General features: G+C 43.8%; 1 protein-coding gene across 3 annotated transcripts in view; it reads right to left on the bottom strand.

The window, feature by feature from the left end:
- The window catches only part of LOC308649145 (cytidine monophosphate-N-acetylneuraminic acid hydroxylase), a 72065-nt gene extending 54803 nt beyond the window's left edge, over positions 1 to 17262 (bottom strand). The window contains exons 1-2 of one of the 3 annotated variants that reach the window (XM_081294549.1): positions 17053 to 17262; positions 2012 to 2215 (exon numbers count right to left, since the gene is read on the bottom strand). In XM_081294549.1, the coding sequence (XP_081150675.1) occupies positions 2012 to 2215; positions 17053 to 17063 (215 nt within the window). In that variant the 5' untranslated portion in view covers positions 17064 to 17262. Of the gene's footprint in view, positions 1 to 2011; positions 2216 to 2458; positions 2542 to 17052 lie in introns of those variants that run through there. The other 2 variants (XM_081294550.1, XM_081294551.1) reach the window with 2 other exon arrangements.
- Between the last annotated feature and the right edge of the window lie 224 nt (positions 17263 to 17486).

The following is a 17486-nucleotide window of genomic DNA, read 5'->3' as shown; positions in this document are numbered from 1 at the left end:
TTGTTTGTTTGTTTTCTATAAGAATTGAAGAACTTTTTTAACCAAAAAATATACCTTAAACCAGAAATGTCAGATTTTTTTTAAAAAAATTGAAAAACATGTACTTTAACATATAAGCAAGTCATATGACCTTTCAATCTTAATTCTATCCAGAAACTCTAACGTTCTTTTTGCTAAGGAAAAAGCATATTCCACACTTCAGTTTATGACTGGTTACTTCGCCACCTCTTTTCACAGTGATGAGCAGCCAATGACCTTTCTAAATTAAGACAGAACAATCCAACTGCAGCTACCTGCATGCTGGGCCCTGGGAGGGAGGCTGGCAGAACCAGGGGCCCCTGGAGAGGACAGCGGCTGCGCACACAGGACAGGGTGCCAAGACTCTTAGACTTAAACAAGGAGAAGCACAGCTTATCAGATTTGCTGAGCGTGGTCATGCGTCAAGAAGAAGACTGACAGTGGACGAGAGGACTGAACAAGAAGGCTGGTTACTGTTGCAGACTGCACCCTGGAAAGGCCGTGTCTTCAGGTGGACAGCTGCAAAGAGAACCCCGGGAGAAGGGACAGGGTCTGCAGGTGTGGCTGGGAGGCTGTGGCAGGCCAGCTTCCTGAAGGACCAGCTGCGGTACATACCTCTTCCTCCTGGGCAGGAGAACCGAGGACGGGGGAACCCACTCACCCAAGACTTTGGACGAAGGAGAAGGGCTCGAGTGGAAAAGCAGCCCTGTGTCTAGATGAGCAGGCTGCCTGCGGAGGAAAGCTGTGTTCTATAAATAGCCTGCCCCAGCTACACAGGGGTCAGGGGTCAGGGCAATGACACAGTGATGAACGCACAGTGATTATGCAGCCTCATCATGGGCCACCAAATATTCTTTTCACTGCTTCTTTATATTTGTATCATGTACAGAGATCTAACAAAGTTGGGGCCACTTTCATCTTCGTCTTAGGAGTGAGTAGACCGAGGCCCGGAAAGGCTGTGAAACACGTTCAAGGTCATTGCCAAACTGTTGGTGGGGGAGTCAGGTGCAGGCAGTTGGGGAGGAGAGATCACCTCTTAACCACCAAGTTTTGACAACTCCTTAAATGGTTAGCTAACTGGCACTGTGTGAAACAGCTCACTAAGGAGAGAAGAAAGGAAATCCAGTTTCAAAACTCCCCAGGGCAGAAGAGAAGACCTCAGCAATCCTGAGTGCAGCATGTGTGGACCAGAGACAGCTGTGTTTAAGGCCCCCCTGACCCGAATACACAGGGAAGAGAGCCAGAGATCAGTCCAGTTGTCAACAAATTGCCTGAGGGCCTTCCAGGGTAGACCTGCCAGCAAATATGTCCTGCACGTTACTTTGGACATATTTATACTAGATATTCATTGTTTTTATGAAATGCAGATTTAACAGGATGTCTTGGGCTTTCACCTGCCAATCTGTCAGCTCCAAGGAGCCCCAGAAGCTAGTGAGCTCTGGGGTTTGCCTCTGAAGATCTAATAATACAGGGGGATGCCCTGGCCAAAGCATTTGTTCTTCCAAGAAACTATCAGGGAAGGGATGGCTGGGGCTCTGCCATTTTTAATCTGTAATCATAACTAGGCTGCCAGGAAGGAAAATGGTATCTGCCTTCCTATGGGGTTTGCAAAAGTGCCCCCAACTGTCCCCACATAGCACACTTCCAGGGAGGGGAACGAGAACTGGGAGGAGGCTGGAGTCTTTGAAGACAACACCAGGTAAACTTGTACCCTCCCATTACCCCAAATGCTCCCAAAGAAACTCATACAACCTAGGAGTTTTACTGCTTCTCAAGCTAGGAAGAATTTTAAATTAGAGTGCTTAGAAAGAGAAAGAAAAATGAAAGGAAGCATACTTTTGAGTTCTGAGAGATGTCCGAAGTAGGAGCGAGGATAAAAATGTACCAGGGGAGGCAATCTGCCGATTGGTGCATTTAGAATTTGTAGGTGACATTTCCTGACAAATCGAATTGCAAGCAGGCTGCCCGTGACAAAGGAAAGGACTCTTGGTACCTGCCGTCCAGGTCCTCGATATCTTTGATGAACAGGCCTCCTTGGTGCTTGCACAGGTTCTTACATGCCTTCAGGTGGTTCTGATCCTTGTATAAGATGTAGTCTTTGCCAGTGCTCTTATTTCGAAAAAAATTGATTCCTTCCTTGAGGTTGGCAACTTCAGCAGGTGCCAGATGGAGCAGGACCTCAGTAGTCTGTTTCATGCTATGAAAAGGCAAACATTTTGAAGGGAATGATTAATTGTGTCAGGTTTTAAGGGATGATCATTTGGAACTGATAGCTCAAGAGCAATCTTCATTAAAAATATTCTGTATGTCCTGGCTCCAAGTACCAGGCATGGTGGCCACCCCAGTGCACTTTCTCCCCCCTTTAAATGGATGTGAATCTGCATCTAGTTCTTGAAGCTTCTGATGCTCTTTCCTAGAGAGCTAGCCTCCTCGCACTTGCCTGTTCATAGTCGGCCGGCTCCTGGGTATTTTGAAAGGACTGCAGCTGCTCTCCCCACCTCTGCAGCTCAGTTGCTCCCACAAAGCGTCGCTCAGCCTGGGCAGAATGTTTACCCCAGTTCACTACTTCCGTTGATGCTGCTTCCTCCCCGTCACATCTCTTTTAAAAGCCTGGCCCTATTTTCAGGTCCAAGAAGCTCTGAGCTTCCCGAGCTCCCAGCCTGCTTTTGCCCCTGACTTTCTCCTGCCTGCAACACAGCTCTTCTCCCTGACCTTCCCCTTCAGCCTCCAGGATCCAGAACTCAGTGGCCCCGGCCCTCCCGGCCAAGCTTTCCCAGACACCTGGTGGGTGGAGTCCTGCCCCACACAGGACCCCACACGCGCCTGTTCACCTGCACATGGCACTTGGAGAAGCCCCAGTGTCTTCTCTCCCACCACCTCGCAGACCGTCTTTCGGGTGATGTGTCCACCGTGAAGCTAGTTAACAAACTAACCCTCCCACCGAACCCAATTTGAATAATTTTCTTTTTTTTTTAATTTTTATTTTTAGTTGTAGATGGACACAATATCTTTATTTTTATGTGGTGCTGAGGATCGAACCCAGGGCCTCACTTGTGCCAGGCAAGCGCTCTACCACTGAGCTACGATCTCAGCCCTTGAATAATTTTCAAAAAGCTCCATTGGCCAGTGAAATACTGGATCTTCTATATTTGTTCCAAGGAAACTCCAGATTTTATATTTCTCAAACCCCTACTTAATTAATGCAACCCTGAGTCAAAATGGAATTTAAAGTTTGCTCACAAGTTTTCATGCCCGTGACATAAAAATCCGGGCACATGTTTTATTTAACCTTTTACTTCAAACTAAATGTGGCTAAAATTATCTTCTCAAGGTAACTTAAAACTAATTTGGAACTCAAGTATATTTGTGGCGCTTTTACTTTCATTTTTAGAAGAACTGCAAAATTTTTAGATGGGGGATGGGAACAGTTGAAACAGCATGCTGGGCCCATCAGGAGCCACTTCCAGAACTAGGCTCAGCATAGAACTGCGGTTTCATATGCTTCCTCCAAGCTGAGTCTCACCGTCACTTCTGTCGAAAATCCCTAGTAATTCTGTTCACAATAAACTTGAAATTAACCCCCCACCCCCCCACCCCAAAAATCATTCACACTCACATTTAAATGAATTTGATAGGAAGAAATCTATTCTGAACCTCGGGAATCCTGTTTTTGACTGTTATGATGAGATCCCCTCTCTAATGCCAAGCTAAACTAAGCACAGAGACCATTCTTTGAAAAATAGGAAGTGTGAAAGGAAAACCTGCTCAGATGTTGTTTTGCCTGATTGAATGGATCCTACAGCCAAATCTCTAGGCTAGGTCCCAAGTCCTGGCCACCCCTGAGGAGCAGGAGGTGTTGACTGTGTATGCAGCTGCCCGGTCACAGAGCAGCCTCGGGCGAAAGAAAAAAATGTGTGCTCCTTTAGGCTGGCTTTTGTGTACAGTTTAAATAGTTTACCCAAAGTATTTAAGAGAGATCATTGACGGATTTACTTCCTTTAAAATGTAAAACATAAAATCGTTGTTAATTCTGGTCTTGGTGTAAATAAAATATTTAGATCAAAATAAGTTTTAAAGTATCTGCTTTTCAATGCTCTAATATTTTTCAAATGCTTCAGTGTTCTTAAAATACAACCTTTACAGAAATATGCAAAAACATTTGTATAGGGATGTACATTTTTCCTTTGGCCTCAGATTTGGTGGCTTGGCATGGCAGTGTAATATCCTAAGTTTTTGATATTTTGCTTGTCAATAGAGTTTTTGCTTCGATTTTTATTTTCAAAATACTCTGTTGAAATGACATTTACTTTGATGATTTGTTTCTGAGGCCTCCCTCACCCTTTGGATACAGGCAAACATCCCTTGTCTGTGTCCTCACTCTGGCCTGTTCTTGATGTGGAATTATGACCTAAACTAGGAGCTGCTTGTAGTTCACCTCCATAAGCAATTTATAGACCTCACCTGAATTATCTGCCTGACAATTCTCCATCCTGCTCTTTTCCCAGTGATTAGTAGAAACTAGAACAAGTATATAATAAATAAACTCTTAATATTTGCCTCAATAGGTGTCACAGGAATGTACTTAGGTTGGCAAAGAGAACCCATTGACATTCTATTTCAAGGGCCTTTGGCATGAAGAGTGATGCTTTGGAAACTGACGTAGAAAAGTCAAAATACAGACTTCAAAAAAAAAAATAGCAGAGTTGAGTTCTATGAGGTAAAAATTTCATCATGGTTTGATGCTCCCACAAACCAGGAGGGTCGCTTCAGAAGCCAGTGCAGGGCTTCTGGGCTGGGCGTGAGGGACAGACCGGGGTGGGAATGCCAGCCAGGCTGGGCCCCCTCCAGACACCAAGCCCAGATAAAGCTACCTCTCAGCACCCCAGCACTCCTCCAGAGGGCGCCACTCAGAAACTCCACCCAGGACTGTCAGTTTAGACATCCATTCTGCTACCTGTGATTGTTTTAACTCAGTTATTTTTGTCTTGTTTTGAGTGCAAAAATGTTCAGAAACATACGCTCTAGGAGAGCCCAGGCCACAGCACCTATCTCATGGTGTGTGTGTGTGTGTGTGTGTGTGTGCGCGCGCACCTGTGCTTGGAAGAGATCTGACACTTGTTTCACCCTCACAAGATTGACATGGACACTCCAAGGTCCAAAGGAATTTCCCTATTATTCCCTGGGATGTTGATATTTAACGATACTAGTTTCCACCTCAGGAAACTAGGAGGAGAAAAAGCAAATTGAATCCAAAGTAAACAGAAGGAAAGAAATGAAATTAAAACAGAAATCCATGGAATTTAAAAATAATAAACTAATGGGAAAAAAAACAACAACAGTCTGGGGATGTAGCTTGGTGGTAGAGTGCCTGCCTAGAATGGGGAGGCCCTTGGGTTGACTGCTAACACCACCAAAAATTAAATAAATAAATAAGTGGATGAATGAATAATAATCAGACTAACCACATTCTGCTTCTTTGAAAAGATAAAAAAAAATTAAAAATAAAATGGCTAGAATTAAACTGAGAAAAAAGAAGGAAAAAAGTGGTTCTCAACTTATGATGTCCTGATACACCCATTATAAGTAAAAATGCATGAATATACCTAACCTACAAACATCAGAGTTCAGCGACACAGCACCCTGTAGGCTGTCAGTTGTCCACTTAGCGTTGCCATTAGCAGTGTACATGTATCACCTGAATTATCTGTCTGACGATTCTCCACCCTGTGCTCTTTCTAGAGATAAGATTCAGAACACGTATGCAATAAAATGACTCCTGGTGACCACATGGCTGAGGGGAGCTGTGGCTCGCTGTCCCTGCACCATGGCAAAGGAGCATCGCACTGCATGTTGCTTTCCAAGGAAAATATCTAAATGCAAAATTCGGTCTCTACTGAATGCATACTGCTTTTGCATCACCATCAAGTCAGAAAATCATAAATCAGATGATGCTAAGCCAAGGACCACCTGTGTTAATATGAGAAATGAAAGAGAGAGCAATACTACAGACCCCACAGACATTAAAAGGATGATAAAGGAATGCTGTGAAAATCTCCACAGAGCTCACAAACTTGCTAACCTAGAAGAAACAGACCTTAGCCTTGAAAGACACAATTGGCCAAAACTTGCACAAGAAGAATTAAACAATGTTAATAGACCCATGTCTACAAATTATGCCAAATCAATAACTAATAACCTTCTAAAGCAGAAGTACATTCATCAGATTCATCAGATGAATGGACTGGTGAATTCTATGGAAAATTTAAAGGATGAATACACCAGCTTTCTAAAATCTCTTCCAGAAGACAGAAACAGGGGGAGTATCTCCTAGTCCATCCCATGGGCCCATCATTACCCTACTACTGAATCCAGTCAAAGAACACAAGAGAACTATAGGTCGATATCATTCATGAACACAGATGAAAAATGTGCACTAAATATTATCAAATCAAATACAGTGCTGTATAATAAGATTGCTATGCTGACCAAGTGGAATTTATTCCAGGTTATATAAGACTGGTTCAATGCTTGAAAATAAATTAGTTTAATTTGTCATATCGGCAGACTAAAAAAGAAAAGTCAGGGCTGGGATTGCAGCTCAGTGGTGGAGTGCTCGCCTCGCATGTGGAAGGCACTGGGTTCGATTCTCAGCACCACATTAAAATAAAATAAAGGTATCTACAGCTAAAAAAATAGTAAAAAAAATAAATAAAAGTCATGTGATCATACCAAAAGACACAAAAAAAGCATGTGATAAAATTCCACATTCACTCATGATTAAAAAACAAAAACAAAACTCTCCACAAAGTAGGAATAAAGAAGTACTTCTTCAGCTTGGAAAGACCATGTACAAGAACATACATTATGCCCAGCAGAGAGAAACTGGAAGCCTTCTCACCCCACCACCAGCAATCTGAGGGCATCCGTCCCTCCTACTCCTGCTCTTCCGTGTTATAGGGAAGTCCTCAGTAATGCAACAGACAGGAAGAGGAAGCAAAAGGTGCAGACTGGAGAGAAAGGAGCTGTCTTTATCACAGACGACATGATTGTCTATAAAATTAAATGCAATCATAAAAAATGTCCTGAAGTTAACAAGCTTCCATAGCACGTTTTCAAGGGGCAAGGTTCCCGTACAAATGCCAATCAATTTTCTATACAACAGCAATAAACAAGAATGATTCAAAATAAAAAACACAATATTATTTGTGTTAGCACCAAAAATGAAACACTTTCATTTAAATTAGCAAAAATACATATAAGAGCCACATTTAAAAAATCTACATAACTCTGATGAAAGAAATAAAGAAGTACTAATTCAATTAAAGAGAGGCATTTCACGTTCAGGGATAAGAAGACTCAATGAAGTCACAATGTCAACTCTTCCAAAATTGCTCCGCAGATTCTGTATGATCCCAATCAAAATCTCAGCAAGTTACTTTGTGGACATGGACAGACTAATTGCAAAGTTTATATGGAGGGGTGAAAGCCCAAATGGCCACCAGGAGATGGAAGGAGAAGAGCAGAATCAGAGACCACCCCACCCAGCCTCAACAGCAGCGAGGGGGGCAGAGAGGAGCCGGGGAAAGAACAGACACACGGATCTGGAAAAATGGGCCCAGGAGCAGCCCTCACTCGCAACTGAGTATGACAGAGGAACAGTGGTGACGCAGTGAGGACAGTGTTGCTTTCAACAAGGGGTAGTGGAACCATTAGTCACCTGCTCCCAAACACATGGATCCGGACTGAGACCAAGCACCCTTCATGAAATCGATCCCAGAGGCCCAGAGACCAGAGAGTAGAATGCAAAACTATGAAACTCTTAGAAGATAATACAGGAGGGTGGGGATGTGGCTCAAGCGGTAGCTCGCTCACCTGGCATGTGCGGGGCGCTGGGTTTGATCCTCAGCACCACATAAAAATAAAATAAAGATGTTGTGTCCACCAAAAACTGAAAAATAAATATTGAAAAAATCTCTCTCTCAAAAAAAAAGAAGAAGAAGAAGATAATACAGGAGGATATGCAGATGACCTTGTTTTGGGGGTCAGCTTTTTAGGTACAACGCCAAAGATTTGATCCATAGAAGAAAATCAATAATCTGAGCTGGGCGCACACCTGAGCAGTGGTGCACACCTGTCATCCCAGCTGCTCAGGAGGCTGAGGCAGGAAGACTGCAAGTTAAAGCCAGCCTCATCAACTTAGTGAGGGTCTAAGCCATTCAGTGAGACCCTGTCTCTAAATAAAATACAAAACAGGGCTGGGGATGTGGCTCGGTAGTTAAGAGCCCTGGGTTCAGTCCCTGGTACCAAAATCAAAAGAAAAGAACAATAACAACAACAAAAAACCCTGGCAAGGGGGACTTCCCACAGGCACTGAGTTCATGTGCTGGGATCGCCGATCCAGCAAAGGCAGCAAGGAAGAGAGCCAGCTCTCTCACTGTTGGCGGGGCTGTTTCCACGGGTAAGGGAGGGGTCTAGGGTGGCCTGTGTGATAATGGGTTGGAGTTAGAATCCCCGTCTGCACCCATGCTGAGCTTAACATGGAAATAGTGCGTACACATAGACGCACTCACAAGCATGTGCCTCGGCCCGTATGCACACATGTACCTCCTGGCTCAGTCAGCTGAGAGGTACCAGAAATAAGAAGACCCCATAACAACAAGCACCTCACACCCAGGTCTTGGTTTACAATATTCTCCAATAAAAGGAATTCGAGATCCTTCAAGAAATGGCTGATTCTAGAATTGGGAGAGGAAATACACAAGATGAGCCTGGAGCATCTTGCAGGGTCCAAGAGAAAGAGGTGCTAAGGAGCCAACCCCAGGAGGCCACAGGGATGGGATTGCGTAAGAGACAAAGGGGTCATCTAGAAGAGCCCCCCGTTGCCCAAACTGGAACTGTGCAGTAAAATGAAGCAGTGGTGGATTATGGCCCAAAGCATAAAAGAAAGAAGTGACTGTGAGACCATACCAACATAAATAAGCTGTTGAATGAGGAAATGAGTGGGGGCAGGCAATAATTCCAGATGATTTGTGTAGAGTCTAAATCCCTCAAAGAAGGAGAACTTCAGTCCCCACCTTTTCCTCTAGGCCTCACACAGGAGCTTCCTTTTAGATTGGGTGTGAAAGTAGAATGACCATTACCATGGAGACGTGTGACAAACACTACCTCATGCACATGATCAGCGGCAACCTCGGCAGGGGCGGGCTGAGTCGGCTGGTCATCTTGGATTGAGAGCTATAGTTGGCACTTTATCTGGGTCTTCCTCGCCCAGTGCACAGCCCCAGGCTAGTCCCAAGGAAACATCCGGCGAATCCCAGCAGAGAGCCCCCTGAGAGTACTTGATCAGGACCCCCTGAAACCGCCAAGGTCATAGAACAAGGAGGGGCAGAGGAGCCCTGGCAGCCGAGAGAGCCCAAGGAGGCCTGGCAACCAGATGTCATGTGGTGTCCGGGTCTCACCGGGAACAGAAAGGACACTGTAGAAAAGCAAGAGACCCAAGAAGATTGCTCAGAGATCAAGGCAAGAAAAAGAAGTCGAAGACCTAAGAATTGATATGCAAGAAAAAAATTTCATTATTTGAAGATCGACTATAAATACATAAAATATCACAAAGATCCATGTATAAATTGTAAGACTGTATAAGAGCAAAGCAGAGCTGTCAGATATATGACCAATAGATTAAAAAATCAATTTTTTTTCTCATACCAACAACAAAATAGAAGAAAATTGAATTTTTTAAGACACAATTTAAAATAGCCTAAGAAGATTGATGGGAAGATTTGTCAATGGATACACTAAAGTTCCATAAGAAGAGTAAGTTCTGGTGTTGTGCAGCATGTAGGGTGACTGTAGTCAACGATGTCACAGTGTTTATTTCAAAATGACTGCAAGATTCTAAATGTTCTCCCCACAAAGAAACGATAAATGTTTGAGCTAATGGATGTATGAAGTACCATTATTTTATATATCATATATATATATGCACACACTATATATATATGTGTATTAAAACATCACACTGTACCCCATGATATGTATGCTTATTCTCAATTAAAAGCAAACCAAAACCCGAAATTAATGATTAAACTACCATAAAATATAAAATATCTAATAATAAATGTGAAAAAAGATACAAAGTTTTCTATTGAAAAAATTAAGACATCACATAGATCTGTAAGTGGAAAGTTGTAATATGTCCATGGAATAGAAACAGCATAAAGATGTCAATTCACTTCAAACTAATTTGTGGATTTACTACAAATGCACAGAAAGTTTGTTGCTTCTTTTATTTACATCTTGAAAACTTCTTCCACTAAAAATTATTTGGAAGCATAAAGTGCTAAAATGAAATAAAACTTTTTTTTGGTACTAGACATTGAACACAGGGATGTTCTACCTCTGAGCTATATCCCCAGCCTTTAAAAACTTTTTTTTTTAATTTTGAGATAGGATCTTGCTAAATTGCTGAGGCTGGCCCCAAATTTGAGGTCCTCCTACCTCAGCCTCCTGAATCCCTGGGATCACAGGTGTGCAGCAACGTACCTGGCGTAGACAAAACATTCCTGAAGGAAAGAATAGGGGAAGATTTGTCCTATTTGAATTTGAAAACTATCGTAGGGCTTTAATAATTGGCATAGTGTAGTGCTGGGTCCCCGGCAGAGGAGACACACACAGGGAATGGAGCGGAGACCTGTCCACAGCCCACACCTGCAGGAGCGCTGGCTATGGGACACCTAAGGACAGGGAGGGCTGGGGGAGGGAAAACCTGGAATCCTGCTGGGAATATAAATGGGAGCCCTTCCTTCTACCACAGAGGCCACTCCCAGGCAGGTGGAAGACTTATATCTAAAGACAGACAGTGAAGCTTTGGAGGTTAATTAGAAGAACATCCTTATGATCTTAGGCTAAGGCGGATTTTTTTTACCATAAAATATTATAAAAAGTACTACTCAAAAGAAAATCATTCATATTTTTGCTTATATTAAATGAATAACTTATATCCACTCCAAAATACCGTAAAAGAGTGAAAAGATAAGACACAAAAATGCAGTATTTGCAGTGCACATAGGACAAAAGACTTCAGTGCAGAATGTGTAAGAAATTCTACAAATGATTTTTTTTAAAGGCAACCTATGAGAAAAATGGACAAAAAATATTTGAAGAGTCACATCATACAAGAGAATATGAAAGTTGTAAATAAATGTTTAAACAGAGCTCAGCCTTCCTAGTAATCACAGGAAATGAAAATTAAAGCCACAAGAAGATAACACTGCACCCACAGAATAACTAAGATTAGAACAACTGTAAGCATCAAGTGTCGATGGCGGGAAGATGTGGACACTCTCACACAGGACCAGCAGGAAGGCAGTGTGACCAAGTCCCACTGAAGAACAGAAAACACAGGAGCAGTATACCTAGAGAAACACGTGCACAGCTCCAAGGCACATGTACAGGATGCAGGCCCAGCACAGTCGTGCGTACACTAGGTGTGAATTGGAAATAACTCACGTGTTCGTCAACGATAAGATTCTATGTTTATTTACTACATAAATAAAGTATGCACACAATAACAGGATATGGTGCCATGGAATATAATGAAAAAAATATAGAAACAAACCAAAATAGGTTACTTGTAACAAAATGTACCAGTACCAAACATAACATTGGCAAGTATATTTATTTATTTATTTTTAGTTATAGGTGGATGCAATATCTTTATTTTATTTTTATGTGGTGCTGAGGATCGAACCCAGTGCCTCACGCATGGAAGGCGAGTGCTCTACCTCTGAGCCACAGCCCCAGCCCCTGGAAAGTATATTTATGACGATGTTATGCAATGTGATTTCATTCAAATACAGTTCCCCAGCAGAGCTGTGGTGCAGCTGAATGGTACAGAACTTACCTAACATATGCTAAGCCCTGGGTTCAATGCCCAGCACCAAGAACAAAAGAAAGACAGAAAGGAAGACAGAAGGACCTTCCCCAACAGACAAACTGAAGTGCATTGTTAGGGACGTGAGAGAGGGGACAGCAGTCAGAGCTGGCCATGTCAGAGGGCACAGCCCAAGCAAGACGTGAGGCAGATGTGTAGATCAAGTGGTGTCCTGGAACAGAAGAAAGATCCTAAATCAGTAACACATGACGTCAACAGTAGATCCGGAAAAAAGAAGAGCAAATTAAACCCAAGACAAGGAGAAGGAGGAAATAATGACAGAATGGAAGCTAAAGAGGTAGAAAATAAAAACAGTGCAAAAAAATCAATAAATGAAAGTTATAAAGAGCAATCTTGACAAATCTTTTAGGGTAGACTGACCAAGGTCAAAAGAAAAGTGCAGATCACAGAAGTCAGAAATGAAAGAGGGAAAATTACCACATTACCATGAGTCCCACAGACAGTAAAAAGGTGGTGAGAACATTGTGAACAACTCTGCTCCAACAAACTAGACCACTTAGGTTCAGTGGGAAAAATTCCAGAAGAACACAACTTCCCGAGACGGTCTCATGAAGAAATAGAAAAACGGAACAAACACGTTACAGATAAAGACATTGACAGTAAGTAAGACGCTTCCCACAGGTAGAAGCCGAGGTGAGTGGTGGAGCCTGTGCTCAGAAGCATGTGCTCAGAAGGCACCAGAGTTCAACTCCCAGCACCAAAGAGGAAAACAGGTCTTTCCACTAGAAAACCCCAGGCCCAGGTGGCCTTGCTGGTGAATTCTACCAAACACACAGAGAAGAATTAACATTGATCGTCCAACAGTTCTTCTAGACTGAGGGGGATTTATCCCAGGAAAGTCAGATTGGTTGACATCTGAAAATCGACTAATGCAGTGCACCATATGAACAGAACAAGAGAGAGCCACATGATGTGACCACAGGATGCAGGAAAAATTGAAAAAAGTCCAATACCATTTCATGTTCAAGTAAGAACAAAAGAGAATTTCGTCAATCTAATGCAAGGACTCTATGAAAAAAAACAACCCAGGTAACATTGTACTTACTGGTGAAAACTGAATACTTTCTCCCTAAAATCAGGGGGAGAAAAACAAGAATGTCTGTCTGCCCCCGTCTCGACATTTCTTCAGCATTTCACTGGAGGTCTCATTTCATCCAACATATGCAGTCAGGCTAGTTAGGATAAGTAAGTTGAAGTCATAAGACAGAGAAGGAAGTGTGGAACTATTTGAAGAAAACATTACCTTGCTTTTAGAAAATCCTGTCAAAAAAATTTTCTAGACTTAATAGACAAACTCAGCAAAATTTCATTTACAAAATCAATATACAAAAATTAACTGCATTTCAATATACTAGTAATGCAAGTCCAAAATGGATTAAGGAAACAATTCCATGCGAAATATAGTAAAAAAAAAAAGGCACTTAGGAATAAATTTAATAAAAGAAGCACAAGATTTGTACATGGAAAATTATAAAACACATTGAAAGAAATTAAAGATCTAAATAAAGATCTATTTCATGTTCATAGATCAGCAGATTTAATATTTTTAAGATGGCAATACTCCCTAACTTTACCTACAGATTGAATGCAATTCCCATCCGAATTCCAGAAATTGACAAACTGACTCTAAAATTCCGATGAACACAAAAAAGATTCAAAATAGTTGAAAACAAACTTTAAAAATATCAAAATGTGGAAGATTCACACTTATCGATATCAAAACTTAATACAGATTTACAAGAATCAAGATGGTGTAGTCCTGGCCTGAGTATAAACAGAAATTAATGGCATAAAGTTGAGAGTCCAGAAATAGGCCCATGTATAATTTGTGAATTAATTCTCAACAAAAGTGTCAAGACCATTCAATGGGGGGACAAAATAATCTTCTCAATAAATGGTTCTGGGACAAATAAATAGCCACATGAAAAAGGATGAATTGTACCCCATTCAAAATCACACACAAAAAATTAACTCAAAATGAAACACGGACCTAAACACAATCACTAAAATCATAAATCTTTTTGAAGAAAATCAGAGGGGCTGAGTTCACAGATTTCTGTGCTGATCAAAGAATCAGCTATGCCATAAGACTGCAGGTGAGGCCGTGAGAGGCAAAGCCTTCTTCAGGTGCGGATTGAACAGGCACGCAGGAGGAAGGCCTTCAGCTCCCCATACTGACTGAGGCTCTGGGGGTCCCCTCCAGCTGGGAGGAGGGCCAAAGAACTTCCAGGGGACAGGACTGGACAGGTGGCTTAGCATCTGGGTGATGCTCGGCAGCAGCACGGGGGGTTTCTGGGTCCAAGGGCCCAAAGGCAGCCACAGTTTCTGGTCTTATAACACTTGGGCTGATCTTCTCTAAAGTTTAGGGTGTTGTGTGTATCACCAGGTAAGCAGGGAAGGCTCCAAGGGCTAAACAATTGGATATGTAAAAATTTAAATTGGGGGTTACCAACCTTTGGGCTAACAGGTCTCAGCCTGCTACGAAGAAATAAACAACTTAGGGCCCATATACAAAGAATATCTCTGGTTCACTTATATTTTAAAAATGGGAATAGCCAGGCCGGGTGGCACACACCTGTAATCCCAGTGGCTTAAGAGGCCAAGGCAGGAGGGTGGAAAGTTTAAAGCCAGCCTCAGCAACTTATCGAGGCCCCGTCTCAAAATAAAAAATAAGCAGCTGCCTGGAGATGTGGCTCAGTGGGTAAGCACTGCTGGGCTCCATCCCTGGTACAAAAAGGAAAAAGAAAGAAACAGCCCATGAGCTAAAAGGAAATATTTGCAAATTAGATAGCTGTAAGACCTTGCATCAAGAATGTATTTAAAAACTTTGAAACTCAATAATAAGGAGACAAGTAAACCTGATGTTTAAAGGGCCAAGGGATTTAAATAGACGTTGCTCCAAGGAAGACCTGTGAGTGGCCGCTACTGCCCCTGGGCAGAAGCTCGGCACTGTGCAGGAGCCTCCAGACCCTGTCCCTTGGGTTTCCACAGAGACTTCACCGTGTAGGCATGACTGAAGTCAGGGTAGCGTGTCAAAAGCGGTGGGACAGAGGGGTCTGCCCTCCTGTGGGGTACCGTGGGGAAGCGAGCTCCGTCCAGACTCTCTGGGCCTCTGTGCAGTACGTCTCTCCTCCGGGTGTTGGCAGGGCCTCTCTGAGACGGGGTCTTCTGATCTACTCGGACAAGGTAAGTCGGAAGGTTGGGGCGGGGGAGCAAGTCCAGGGCAGGGAGAAGAGAATTTCTATGACCTCCCTCGGGAAGAGAAATCCTTGTCTCTACGACCTGGGGAGGGAGCTAGGAGCCAGGAACAGTGGGCCGGACTCCAGACCTATGTATTGTGATCTCTGAACACTGACCACTTCCTCTAGCCCATGTTCGACGGTGCTCTTCCTCCTAAAGGCACAACGCTACCTTCTTCTCTTCCTCAAAGCGCAGCCCTAGATGTGGACTCTGAGCCTCTGGTCTCTTCTTCACAGAATCAGCGCCCCTTTTCTGGTCCCCATCCCACGGGTGTCTGCTGGAAGCTCTTCCCGATGGCCTGGTAAGGGGACTCCCACCACAGGGAATGCACGCTCTCAGGATGCCACCTTCTTCCCTTCAGTATGACTTGGAAAAATTGGCATTTTGTTTTTAATTATCAGATTGATTCATGTCCCTGTTCCCTAGAAAGCCATTAGCCACAGGAGAGGAGAAAATGTTATGGCGAGATCGCAATGAACCACAGAGTAGATCTGAAAGTAGGAGATGGAACTATCTTTATTCACCAACCAGCTGGCGGGCCAAGGGGCGGGCTGCAAGTCTACACCTCTGACTTCCTCCAAGGGTCAGAGTACAGCATTTATAGTTCAAAACCACATCAATCCTAAGTGGCTATTGCTATGATTCAAAACCATGAACAAATGTCAAGAGATTTAAAATCATAAGCAGAAGAAGGAGCGGGTCAAAATGACCCTAGTTGAGTACAAGTTGGAGATGGGTTACTAACATCTAGACAGTCGTTCTCTGACGGGGAATGTTCAAGAAAAGTGGGATCCAAAGACAGAAAAATTTTGCAGTGTATAAGAATTTCTTGTTGCCAAACGTGCTATGCTCAGCAGCTGTGGAGGGGTACAGAGGCGGGGTGTTCCCATGGGAGAAGCATTTCTTACATGACATGGAGTCTGCTAGGTCATTGTCCTCATAGCCTGGCCCATAACACTGCCACATCTGTGTCAGTTCGCCTCCCATCCACCACTCGGCAAACTTGGGGCTTTCCCTAAATATTCGCTGAGAGGAAACAAGCATTGCTGGGGATGGCCTGCAGCCATGACCTTGTGAAACCCCCCCTCGAAGCTGGGTTCTGACACACACCCTTCTCATCTTACATGAGCTTCAAGTTCGCTGGGGAACTGGAGCTCAGCAAATGTTGCATTGGCACTTGATAGACATTGAAAAAATCCCAGGTGTGATGGAAAGTGCCCCAGGTCATGAGTAAACGCAGTTGATGTTTCCCCACAGAAACACACCACAGATGGCCAGGGCTTTCTGACCCAGCCCACCAAAACCTCACCTACCCCACAGAGCAGTCAGCCTTTTGTCAATGGGTGCTTTAAGACTGGCTGCACTCTGGGGCCGTAAATTCAGTATACCTCTTGGTCCAGAGCAGCCCTCAAGTCCAGGCTTTGAGTTCCCAGGTCTTTTAAACCTCTGTTCTGAAGCATCTCTCTTGGTCTTAAAGCTTTCTATGCTCTGAGCAAAACAGGAAGAAATGTGTTGAGAGAAGGAAACTTGCCGATTCTTCGGGAAGATCTGCCTGCAACCAGAGAAAACTGAGGGGGCGCTACGGAGAAGGAGGTGGGGGTGGGCAAAGTGGACGCAGGCTCCAGGAGACAGATTGCCCAGGGAAGGCTAGCTCCACGGCCAGGCAGCTGGGTGAGCTGCAGATCAGAGATGCTCAAAGACCCTACGTTTAAAAACTGCCTTCGCATCAAACCCCTCCACCTCCCACCAAGAGCTCTCTGTTCTTATACCCAGTCACCAAAGCAAAGACGAACTACTACAAACGCACACCCTATTTCAGTGGGGAAGGTTATAAACCATACCTCTGCTCCATCACAGGTAGAAAGTGCCAAAAGCACAAAGCAGCTCCCAGGGAGAGTAGAAGATGCTTGCCACACTGGCCCGGAGGGACTGGAAACTTCAATTTGCTTGGTAACACATCTGATAGGATTTTCTTGCAGCCAGAGAGCCGATTCAAGAGCGATTGCAGAAGTGCAGGAGTTGAGAGCACGGCAAAGGGATCCGACTCCCGAACCTCTGTGCAGGGAGTGCTAGTTGTCTTCAGGGATCTGCCAACCCCTCTATTCCCCGCCCTGCTCCACCCACCCGTGCCTGGCAAGTTTAGATAAATTCTGAATTCCTTGCCAACACGGGAGCCAGGAAGAGTGTGTGTGTGACATAAATGTGATCTAAGAGGAGAAAGCACTCGGGAGACCTTGATCCATGCCCTCCCCCCCCCCCCCCCCCCCCGCCCCAT

This window comes from Spermophilus citellus, assembly GCF_964194105.1.
Source record: "Spermophilus citellus genome assembly, chromosome: 5".
Taxonomy (NCBI): Eukaryota; Metazoa; Chordata; class Mammalia; order Rodentia; family Sciuridae; genus Spermophilus; species Spermophilus citellus.
This window is presented reverse-complemented; position numbering and strand designations above follow the sequence as displayed.